The sequence below is a fragment of the Triturus cristatus genome, chromosome 4_2 (assembly GCF_964204655.1).
Source record: "Triturus cristatus chromosome 4_2, aTriCri1.1, whole genome shotgun sequence".
Classification (NCBI taxonomy): Eukaryota; Metazoa; Chordata; class Amphibia; order Caudata; family Salamandridae; genus Triturus; species Triturus cristatus.
In genome coordinates, this window is record NC_140586.1 from 249,882,552 (window position 1) to 249,895,040 (window position 12,489).

The 12,489-nt window shown below is 41.7% G+C and overlaps 1 protein-coding gene across 2 annotated transcripts in view; it reads right to left on the reverse strand.

Annotated features, from left to right (window-relative positions):
- GUCY2C (guanylate cyclase 2C) overlaps positions 1 to 12,489 on the reverse strand; it is a 489,600-nt gene that overhangs the window by 149,255 nt on the left and 327,856 nt on the right. For both annotated transcript variants that reach the window (XM_085601431.1, XM_085601430.1), the window contains 2 exons: positions 8,215 to 8,347; positions 4,027 to 4,164 (listed from right to left, as the gene is read on the reverse strand). In XM_085601431.1, coding sequence (XP_085457557.1) covers positions 4,027 to 4,164; positions 8,215 to 8,347 — 271 coding nt within the window. The remainder of the gene's footprint in view (positions 1 to 4,026; positions 4,165 to 8,214; positions 8,348 to 12,489) is intronic.

A 12,489-nucleotide genomic window follows, 5' to 3' on the forward strand; every position in this document is an offset into this window, starting at 1 on the left:
GGGGAAGGAGGAGGCTTGGGGGCGGGGTGGGATTCAAAAGTGCCTCATAGGTACTTCTCGCCACAAGACCCCACCCCCTTCACTGCCCTACCCCCTCCTCACACAGTGAGATTGTTCTTCAAGTTGGCAGGTATGCAAAGGGGTTGGGAGTGTCTGGTAGTTGATCACAGAGGCATGAGCTAGATTTAAGACTACAGAATCTTGTCAATTGGTACAGTGGCATTTAATTGCACTGGCCGGGGGATAGTGAAGAGCAGTGCCGGCTTTAGGGTGGTGCAACCGGTGCTACCACATCGGGGGCCAAGTTTGCATGGGCACCATTTGCGCTTTCTGTCTTTCGTGTCCATGATGTCAGCAGTTCTGGTAGTCAAGACAGACAACGGCATTCACAGATTGGACCCAGTAGGATACAAATCGTTTTATGTTATTGTCCAGCAAGCAAGCCAAATCTTATGTGAACTATGAACTGTAATGAGTGTCTTGGTGCTACTCATATCTCCCTCACTCTCCCTCATTCCTTCACAGACCTCCTTCAAGCAGAGGGGACCAGCTCCACACTATGTACAGTTTCCATCACGTGGCCACTCGGCTTCTGACCACAGGTTAGCGCGGTGCCCAGGACCCACACTAGGAGAGCAGAGATCACAGCACTGGCACTACAGCAGGTGAGGCAACTCTGGCTGAGGTGCAGTATGTACTTTATATCATGACACTGCTGATCTGACAAGTCTTCTGTTCTTTGATATTCCCCTGGTAGCGTTGATGGCACACGTAAAACACATGAGAGTGTTTGTAGTTTGCCTTTTTGACCACGGGACTGACAGAGCTAATTAGCCAAAGAACCATCAAGCACAGATCCAAATGGACTCTTATTCACACAGGGGATCCCTGCATGCATAGTGGTACTTCTTGGTGGCTGCAATTCACAGCCCAGTTCAAAGTAGCAACTGAAAAAACTGGTGTCCCGGTGTGCATTTTGATCTTTTGGAATGTAGAAGTTGTGCAACGATGAACATTAAGGAAATACTGCGTTGACTGCCATTGCCAGCTTTGTTTGTTTCTGACTCTTCCCCACCCCACCTGTAAACCGCTCCATTTCCCCGCAGGGCAGAAATCTGCGGACTCTGCGCCAGTATGGGTTTGCAGCGCTGCTATCTTCCTGAGTAATATGTGCGGGGAATTATGGTTTAGTGAATCACTATAAGGCCTACATGTAGCTCTTTGAACATCTGTATATTTGTGTTGCGCAATTAGACAAAGGGAAATCCATTTTGAAGTTGTGTGGTTTAGTGTGTTACGATGTGCCCTCATGTACATTTATTCCATTATTCTTTGAGAGAATGACTCAATGATTATGCAAATCAGTGTGTATATAGTTTAATTTTTTCAATTTAATTATGTCTTTATTTCGATTATCAAAAATCATAAAAGACAACATGCATCAGCGAACGCACAAACTGGCACAATACCACATTAGCTGATGTTCCCAAAAACAATGAAACAGTTAAAATAACCAAAAAACTAAAAAAAAAGAAAGTTGAAAGTACATATGATCTAACATTGTATCAAATTGTCTGGAAAAACTGGTCATATATTATATAAATAGCTAAAAATCACAAAAAAGCAAGTGTCGTAAGAGACAGTAAACAAATATAAACATAATACATAAAAATTACTAAAACTGTAATAAATTATTAGTAGTAGTTACAGCTAAGAGGTCTAAGTCATCATTTAATATATATGGCCGTGTTAACAAACCCTCAACTTGTTTATGTATGTTTGTGAGATGTGTATGATGTGTTATACCCAAGTGCACTATGTGCCTTTAAATCAGTGAGCACCGCCAGTTCATTTGTTCCTAGGCTTACAAAACTCATCCTGAGTTGATGGTGTTTAAGAAAACGTTGAAAACGTCACTCTTGCTCCTTATTGGATTTCACAGAACACTTTAATCTGTAGTGCTTGAAAGCTCATTTGGAGCAATCTGTGCTATACATGTGATGGAGCATGGATTCAAGAAAAAGAAACTTGCTCAAATCAACCTCTCGTTAACAAGTACTAACAAATAAAATTAGTAAATAGAAGAAAATGAACACACACACGACATTCACATATGGGGAAAAGACTTCATGCTTTCTCTAATAACGAATAATAATTTGCTTTGTAACTGAAATCTCGCTTGAAATCGAAAATCGCCTTGCGCATGTGCAAACCCGTCCCGTGTAAATAATCATGTGATTAACCCTTGTGAGAGGAAAGCTCTCACGCATGTGCAAGGAGTTGCTAACCGTAGGTCTCGAAATACCGCATGCCTAGCATATGCTTGCCTGGACTTGAAAGGAGCTGCCGCTGATAATGCTTTCGCTTAGCAAAGAAGAAAATAAAAAGGGATAGAGTAGAAGTGGGTGGTGAACAGTGATAATGACATATATGAGAAATTATCATCTGTTTATGATTCTTTCTTCAATAGTGTATGTTTTGGGCCTGGTGTGCTAAGCTAAAAGAAATGATGGTGGGTAAAACGTAACGCAAGTTGAGTCTGCGTACTACAGTCCTCTAATGACCTGCTGACCGGGCCATTGACTGGTTGCCAAGAACCAAGGACGGATGCTTGGGAAAGTTCTTCAACTGAAGAAATCATATAACTTTTGTATCTATCAGGTTTGTGAATGCATGTGAAAGGAAGTGTTCCGGAAAAATGTAATAAATTAAGTGGGAAGGGTTTACTAGACAAAGAATTAGTTAAGAATTCTGGTATGACCCCATAAGGTGATGACAACTCCCCTGCCCAGGCCCAATCACAGTTCATGATTCACAGATACTTGCAACCTTTGAGGGTGGGACATGCAAAATTAAAGAGTATAACTTGAGTAACTCAAGATTAAAATAGAGAGAGCTGCTGTGAAGAAACGATGATGCTGAGTGAGGAGTAGGCGAGAGCTGCTGCTGGGAAGAACAGACTGAGAAGATTCAATACTTGAGACAGCCTGATCAGATTGAAGATTTGTGGACGAATATTGAGGAGGGAGAGTGTGTTAGAGAGGGATGCGCTCCGGTGCGTCGGGTTCTAGAGAAGTGTAGTACGTATAATCCTATCCTGCACCTGTTCTATAGTCTTTGTCTCCTGACTCTTAAACAGGTGACATCCACCAATCCTTTTGGCCAGGGGTTGGGTTTACCGTTTCACCTTTGGTAACTATCACTCTATCTTAAATTTTGCAAATTCTTTGCAAAGTATGACTGTTGCATCTTTTGGCTCTTCATCTATCACTCTTAATGCATTAATGTTGTTGGATGTGTCTGCAATTTTGAATGTAATTTGATAAATGAACTTTCTCTAAATGAAAGTTGATGGAGTTTACACTGTGAATCTGTATAAATGAGTATTCATCTTTAAAGAATTATTAGATACAATCTATTGAATCTTACTTGGAGTCTATGATCATTTTATTGAAAAGTGATAACATAAATTGATGAATTTGTTAATATCACCATCAACTACTCAACTAATGGTCCATTGACCAAAGGAAGAGTGTTGGTCTGTGAGATTAGTTAGGCATTGACCAATTCAGATCAAATTGAAATAAAACTGGACCCCCAGCAATACAGTCAGGAATTCTGAATGTGTATATGGGCCCATTGTGAATGATATGTTGATTTTGCAAAGTTTATCTTGGCCTTTCGCTGGATCACATGCTTATGGTTACGATTGATGTTGAAGTATTTACTAGATGCCTGGCTGAGTAAAAGACTAAACCATCAAAATAGACTTCTGTGCATGACTGTACGCTTGTATGTAAGTGCATGCCTCTGGGTGAAATTGCTGGTGTGAGTGCTCGCGTAGGCCATTGATTTTCATTGCAGTGTAATGTGTGTACACACTTAGTTATCCTGTTAAGTGCATACCATTGTGAGTAGAGTACTTTCCCAGATTACCTTCTTTACATCTTTTAATGCACAGATAATCAGGTTGGGGGAAGTGATTTGCCACAGATGTACCATTAGTTGTCTGCTGATTGTGGTTACCTTTTGGGTCTCGACAGCATTCAGTGTAGAAGGTTTCCTTACGCTGGATGATCTCCTGAGCAATGATTCCATAGCTGTAGACGTCACCTTTCTGAGACACTCCTTCCTGACGAAGGTGCTCTGGAGCCACCCACAAGTCTGGGGAGAGAAAAAAGAGAGGGAAAGATGTTTAGCTGAAAAGGAAGATCCATCCCTGCTTCTGAATTTCTCAGCATATGGATCAATGGCAAATATCATCCAACATATGGATCAATTGGCCCTTCTCTCAACTGAATGACATCACCCAACAAGATGACCCCAACCAGTCCCTCATTAGATGGGAAGCACCCAACATAAAGATGTCCAGGACAGTCTCTTAGTAGGCATAGGTCAAATCTGTCAAAGGATAGAGATAACCCAACATAAGGATCGCCAGCCCAAATTATTAGTGGAAGATCAACTAACATGACAATCTCCTGGACAAGGAAACCTCAACTAAGCACAAATTGACCTAAGATTGTGTAACATATGGATCTCTTGGGCAAGCGCTGGATAGATGAAGATCACTCAACGTAAGTATCACCCAGATATCACACAACATGCTGATCTTCTGGACAGATTTCTGTGGATGGAGATCACCCAACATTAGGATGTCTAGAACAACATATCTATGGTAAGAGATCCCTGAAAGAAGTATTTCCAGGTCATTCCTCCGGGGATTAAGATCACCCAAACATGACAATCTCCTAAACAAGCTCTCTTTGGATGAGGGAACTGCTAAATTACCTCACATAGTTAATCATAAGTCCTCCTTTCAATGACAAAATTTGAATGAAACCACAGGGGCACCTGATGTGGCATCGCAAGCTATATACCCAAAACAACAGTCTAGAAGACCCGAGCTGCCTGGAAACTGATACAAAAGTGCTGACAAAGTCACTGATACTATAAAGCATCGCTATACAAACAGATTCCCAAATTCCCCCAAACGAATAAGTCAAGATGGAATAAATAAAATATATGTATTTTTTTTTATTGTTTCTAATATTTTATCAAATTCATAAGAAAGACATGTGACATGATATCATATCTGCATACAAAAATATATATGAGGTCCCACATTTATACACTCAATACACACCAACAAACACAAATCCCCCGAAAGACTGTTGTTTTGAATCTTCCCCCTGTTCGACCTGCCTGTCATCCGTTTTCAGGGGACCCTGTGTGTTGTAGCGGTTATCGCAAGCTATATAACCCCAGTGGAATAATAAGAAATTACATAAAACCACTGTTAACTTCAAGGGCAGGTCATTGTAGATTTCTTTTTTAAAACAGTTTTAATTGAACACTTAAAGATGCATAATGTTAACAGTCACTATTAATAAGCACAAGTCCAGTACTAATGATAGTAACATAATGCAGTCACTCTGACATTTTACAAGACCAATGGTCATTAGTAAAATCCCACAGGTGGCAAGGATGTATAGAGAGATTGAAATTGCACCCCACATATTCCTCCCGTATCTCTATTAAATACACCAGAAACATCCAACTAACTTAATGGAGCCAGCTCGCCCCACAGGACACCACCTCCATCATGACCTCAGTCCACTCAGGTGCCCCAACTGACCCATGCCCTCACCACTTCTTCAATGTAGGCGAAGCCAGAATCAGCCACGTACTCACCATCATATTCAACACCTCAATTGATTAGGCCATCTTCCCCAGGGACTGGAAACACGCGGATGCCAATGCCCGACTAAGGAAACCATCGGCAGACCCCAGCAAACTCAACAAATATCGACCGACCTCCCTGCTCCCATTCCCGGACAAAGTATTAGCAAAAGCCATCAAACAACAGCTCTCCTCATATCTGGAATGAAACCTCCTACTCAACTTCTCTCAATCTGAATTCTGCAGCAACCACAGCACTGAGATAGTCTACCGACAACATCCAAGCCGTACCCAACCGACGAGAGACTGCGGCTCTAATCCTGCTATACCTCTCTGCAGCCTTCGATATGGTCTCCCACCACACACTCATAACAAGGTTGTACAAAATAGGCATCAAGGAACTGCTCTCAGCTGGATTGCCTCTTTCCTCACTGGAAGAATGCAAAAAGTCGGCCTTCTCCCCTTCATCTCCAAATCCAAGGAAATCATCTGTGGAGTACCACAAGTATCCTCGCTCAGCCCCACCCTCATCAACACGTACATGACACCTCCGACCAGCATCATCAAAACCCACAGACTCAACATAATAGACTATGCCGACAACACACAACTCATCCTCTCCCTCTCTGAAGACACCACCAATACCAAGACCAACTTCCATTACTGCATGAAGCTCAACAAGACAGAGGTTCTGATCTTCGGAAACAAAAGCTCCCCTGGCACACCTTCCTGGTGGCCCTCAGAACTCGGGCCTTCTCCTACCCCCACTGATCACACTAGTAACCTAGGCATCATTCTGGATAACAAGCTAACCATGATGACTCAGATCAACTCTTTTCCTTCCTCCAGCTTCTTCATGCTCCGAATGCTTGGTAAGATATTGAAATGGATACCCCAAAGCTCCAGACACAACATCACTCAGGCCCTCATCTACAGCTGACGACTATGGCAATGCTCTCTGCGCAGGGATCGCAGTTCACCTCCGACAACTACAGACCATATAGAATGTCTCATCCAGACTCATTCTAGATCTCCCTAGATGAATTCACATCATCCCCTACCTCTGGGAACTCCACTGACTCCCTGTACAAAACAGATGCCAGTTCGTGCTCCAGCCGCACCAATACAAGGCCCACACAACTGCAGACCCTACAACTTGAACCATCGCCTGAACTTCCATCAGCTCATCAGACACCTCCCCTCTGCTTCCCTTTCTCTAACCTTCACACCCGCATCCGAAGTAGCAGGTGTAGAGGTCGCTCCTTCTCTTACCTAGAAGCGAAGACATGCAATGCGCTACTCTTTCTTCTCCGAGCCTCCCCATCTCATCGATAGTTCCGAAAGTCCCTGAAGACCTGGCTATTTGGCTAATCAACTGGACCCTGTCAGCAACTGGATACCCTCACGGGTGACAAGAAGCACTCTACAAATCTACTGATTATATCTAGAACCAAGTTCAATTATTTCTAGTTAGAGGTTTTTTTGTATTGTAAGGAAGGAATTGGAAATTGCCTCTGTCAGAAGCCAGGAAAGCATCTTATGCCACTTGTTATGATTCCATTTTCCTGCAGTAGTTTCAATTGTGGTACAGCAATAACACAGCGGTATACCTACCCTGAAGATTTAGTAATACTGTAACAAAAATGAAGAACACAACCCTCGCTGTTACTGTCTATTCAAAGTCAGTTGAAAGCTTTTCAATAATTCTGCAACTGATTGTGTGTCTGTACAAGTCAAAGGCAGCCTCTCACTTCATTTTCATATGTCTCCTATAAAAAATTATGAAGTCAAAGTGCAGCTGAATGTATTTAGACTGCCTGGAGGTACGGAAAATATATTTCAACGACTAATCAAAATAACAAGATGGCTACTGGATACTTGTCTTAAGCATTACTAGTCATGGACTTAAATATTAATTTAAAGGTGACTGATACATTCAGGATGCATTGCTTAAAGACCATCCAGGCGTTATTTACTTCATAAAACATATTAGCATTTTTATTGATTTATTTATTGTTCACTTGTGATAATAAATTGTAACGGCTATCCCTTCACAATAAAGTAAGTCGATTTGAGACTATGTTCTGTTTTTCTGATTCTGAGCTATTGTTATGACACCTAATGAAAATAAATAAATGTTACTGAAATCCGAAACAGATCGACCTTTGCTATTTTTCTGAAACGGATTGAACTTTTGTCTAGGATCACGAATAAAAAAGTAATACATAAGGATCTCGATCAACTGAAGAAGGACAATCATCTTGAAACTCACAAGCCTCTCAGAGAAAGGAAGTTACACTTTTTGTGAATGGCCTTTCTTCCCTGTGCTTTACCATACTTGAGCTGACCACCTACAATCATGGCAGTAGGAGGTCATCCTTTACTTAGTCCATGTTGGCCTTAGTACTTGAGAATCTCTGACCAAGTTGTGGCACTAATACATATCCTCCATTGTATTTCTGAACTCATTCCCCTGAAAGAGGTCCATTGCTACTGAAATTCAAGCAAACTGCCAACTATGTCTTGAAGTACCTCTTCTCCAGGGCAGAATAGTGTTGCAGCCAAAATCTGTGATCTTTACTACCATGCGGCTGTCCACAACACAGTTTGTGGACTTGAGACGTCCATGGACCTCAGTTTTACTGGAGTGGAGGTAGGACATGCCCTGTGTGTGGAAGAGAGAGTGATGTAGTATATTAGTTTATACACTCGCCTTTCACATCTCACTGTAAAGTACATAAAAGCGATGAAGAAAAGTTCAAACAATAAAGAAATCCATAACATTTTATAAAGTTAAAAAATAAACAAAGTAAATGTGTAGGATCACAGGAAATCTCAATTAAACAATTTAATATATATGTTGGAATTGTACCTGACCAAGTTAATCCGATAAAAATGTGAAGTTCTATTTCTTATCGAATAGTGAAAACAAAACGAACGATCTTCTTTTAAAATGTTAATAGCACTATCACAAAAAAAGTATCTGACTTGTCAGAAATTGTTTTGTGATTGAAAATCATGCCTCAGAATAACGTTTCACTGATTTCGTGATTCAGGGCCTCATAGTCTTTAATAATACATTGAATCTGCAGTTCCTTAATAAATAGTTGTCTCTAATTCTTTTATAGATGGTGACTTGCGACACACCCCGTCCCGGTAATAAAGAAATTATGTCTGAGGTCTCAGTGCCTGCTGTAGGAACCAGCAGTCCAGGTGCAAGGCAGGTCCGGTCACCGAACATTTTTATATCAGCTGTTTAAAGAACGAAAGCAAAATGTTGCTTTTTTTCATTTGCTCTGTTTTTCTAGTTGTACAGTTACAAGCTGGAAGTAGATCTGTAGCAAACTTGTTTATTTATTGCACTCCTTGAGGAATTATAGAAAAATTAGAATCTTCCTGCATGTTTCTTTTGCACGTTTTTATTTTTTGAAATATAACTTGTATTAAACTGCCTCTAGTATCTTTATGCAACAAATATCTAACAGCTTTTTTGATGCATTTAATTTAGGACTAGAGACTGTTATTCTTTATGTTTGTAAACATGGCTATCTCTTTCATAAGAAAGACATATGCACCAAGGATTTAAGTGGTTTGTGGGAAAGGTGAAGGTGTGAGCATATATTGTTTTAACGAATAAAGTACCCCTGCTGTACATAATAGGGATAATGTAAGTCACCTCAGAATTTCATAACCTTATAAAGGAACTGGGCCTTTGGCCTCATTCCTCAAAATGGTCATGGAACTCCTGTAACGTATGGCAGGGTGTATACTATCCCATATTAAATTTTTTAAATATGGCAGATATTCAAATCACCTTAAAAATAATTTATCATTCCCATCTTTATTCATTGAAGATAATAAGCGCATTGCACCAGATCGATGGCGAAAAATAGCTGCACTTGAGCACAATGTTAAGTAAACTGAATTACTGAATTATCAGGTACCTAGAGAACAAACGTGGTCACCCACTGAACGTTAACACTTTGGACCCGATTCCGATCTCGTAAGGAAGGCCTCCGAATGGGATTCCTAAAGAGCAAATCCGATTTGGAGCCTATCTTTCCGTCTGAATCGTCCCCTGTTACAAACGACCAAGTACGATGCGAAGATCGCGTCCGCACCAACTGAATTGTTTAAGAACCCAAATCTATCCATCCGACTTGTGCGGTGCCAAATCGTGCCGCACAATGGAGCCAGATTCTGAACGGGAGAGTACGATGCACAATTGGGACACCTGTATCGACTCGGTCTCAGCAAGTGTAAGCAGCTGTCGGAATGGGACTTCGGGGGGCTAGAGCAGGCCCCCTTTTATCCAGAGCACTCCGAATCGGTCCCGGGCGGGTGCTGGTGCGCATGGGTCCCCCCAATCCAAGCATGCACAGTATGGCGGGTAAAATGGGGTGCCTGCACCGGTATGTACGCTTTTCCCCACCCACCCCTTTTTTGCTATGGGAGCCTGTGTACGCGTCCGTACACAAGCTCCTATAGAGTGCTATGGGAGTCCGGCCGAACCGAGTCCGTAACCATGTGGTTGCATCGTACTCGCTCGGTTGGACTCGCACAGCGCGTCTCACTTGGAAAGCCCTCCAGGTCCGATTCATATGGAGGGCTTACTAAGCGAGATTGGAATCGTCCCCTTTGTTGTTATCTGTGCTTTAAAGACATTCAAGCCAATAACGTTATTCACACACCTCACTGTGAAGAGTGACAAATGAGGCGGATGATGGCGCTGAATGGTGTTAACTCTACACTTCTGAGATGTGTGATATCTTTCCAAGATGTGAACTTCACAATGCAATATAATCCTGAAAGCAGTCCTACACTACCACTGCAAATGGGACCTCCAAATCTTTCCTCCAAGAAGTATAAATTCCCCCCAGATATAAGTGGAGATCTTCCCCTTACATTTTGGAGAAGTCCATGTGCCCCTGTTATAAAACAGAATTTGTATACTGTTTGTAATTTTTTAACCTTGACTGAGGGCTTGCCCTCAGTATTTCTTCCAAGACCCTCACATGTTGCATGGTATGTTAATGTTCCATAAGCCTACATACTGGTGTAATAGTGAAGTGTCCTGAATGTAGCCAGCCCAAACTTTGGCTCATTGACATATAAAGTGTGAGTAAGGTTTCTTCCATGCCTGTGTACATCAGCATGCTGGTTCCTACACATCAATCAACTTTCTAAGTAAGCACAGCACTAATAGGCAACATAAGGCTAGACTGGCTACAATGTGCCCTTTATCTAACTTAAATCAAACAACTTGTGTTAAAACAAAATGGCAGGAAATGGTGATCCCATGAACTGCATTCGGAGTATAAGGGCATAGTGATGTGAAGAAGACTTAGTGGACCTGATTCACAAAGCTAAATGTACACTTTTCTGTAAGTTTACTTTTTTTTGCTATTCATGAACTCCGATTTAATAGTAAGTTTATAACTGCGGAAAATGATAGCCCTAATCTATCTTCTGACGTGTGGAGTTCTTGTCTCCGACTGCAGAATCTGATATGTATTTTAGAGCAGTGCTTAATTTGTAAAAAAAATAAGTGCTGGGGCCCTTGTCAGGAGGCCACTACAGTTTGCACCACACATTGCCACTTTACGACCACAACTACTAACCATCACACTACTACAAGTGTGACGAACCACACTGTTCGAGCCTGCCAAAGCTGTAAAAATAGCTTGGGTGGCAGGTATTAGTTGTTTTTAATGTATATTGAATTAACAAACAACTGTTTTTTCTGCTCATTTTTAAATTGCACAAACAGCGCCGTCATGTGGCAGCTGTCATAAGTGCAGGTTCTGGTAATTAATTGCCGGTGACAAGCATCGGAAACTACAGGCTCAAATTAAGCACTGTTTTAGAGGTTTCTCTCATTCATTTTCTTTTTAAAAAAACAAATTTTATTAGCATTTAGAATAACATAACAGTTGCATCTAGTACAGTAGGATTTTACGGTGCATACAGAGAGGTGCCGCATGTTATACAAAATTACAACTTTACGTGTAAACATTGGAGACTGGTCTGTGGGAGTTGTAGTAACTTGCAAATAAACTGCATAATATCTCGCAACCATAGTAAGTTATATTGTGGTCATTCACTAATTTATGACACAGAATCCTCATGCGGGGGTTCACATACATTTCCATGATAGGTATTCCATTTTCCCCACACCCTTGTCCATTTTTAGGGGCACCCTCTGTGAGTATAAACGGACTTCTCCACTACCATTGCTGTATCCATGTCATTACACCACTGGTGGAGGGTAGGACTTTGTCGAGATGCCCAGGGTTGCACTATATTCCGCTACGCCAAAGTCATGCCTAGTGTTACCCAGTCCTGAGCTGTATTATTTAAGTCCGTGGGCTCCCACACATTAAGAAGACATCGTTTTGGTTCTGGGAGAATCATGATCATCCGTGACCTGCGAGAGTGTGTGCATCACCGCTCTCCAATATTGCGCAATCTCCGGACAGAGCCAGAGGGTATGGAAGAGTGTGCCTGACACTCCACATTGCCTAAGACAAAGTGGTGTGTCCATCCGGTTTATTTTGTGTAACAGCGTCCGTGTATAGTACGTGCAATGTAAAATCTTACCAACTTGAGCCTAGATGATATCGCTGCCTCCTTAGGAGACGCAAGCGCCTCCTGCCAATCTGCTTCGTCTAATTCACCCACTTCTGATTCCCATCTGGTCTTCAGCACCGCGTTAGCGTCCGGCCGGTTATTTATAATTTCACAATAGATTTGGGAGATGGCCTTCTTGTGAAGGTGATCTGTCAGGAGCTGATCTTCTAGTGGCGA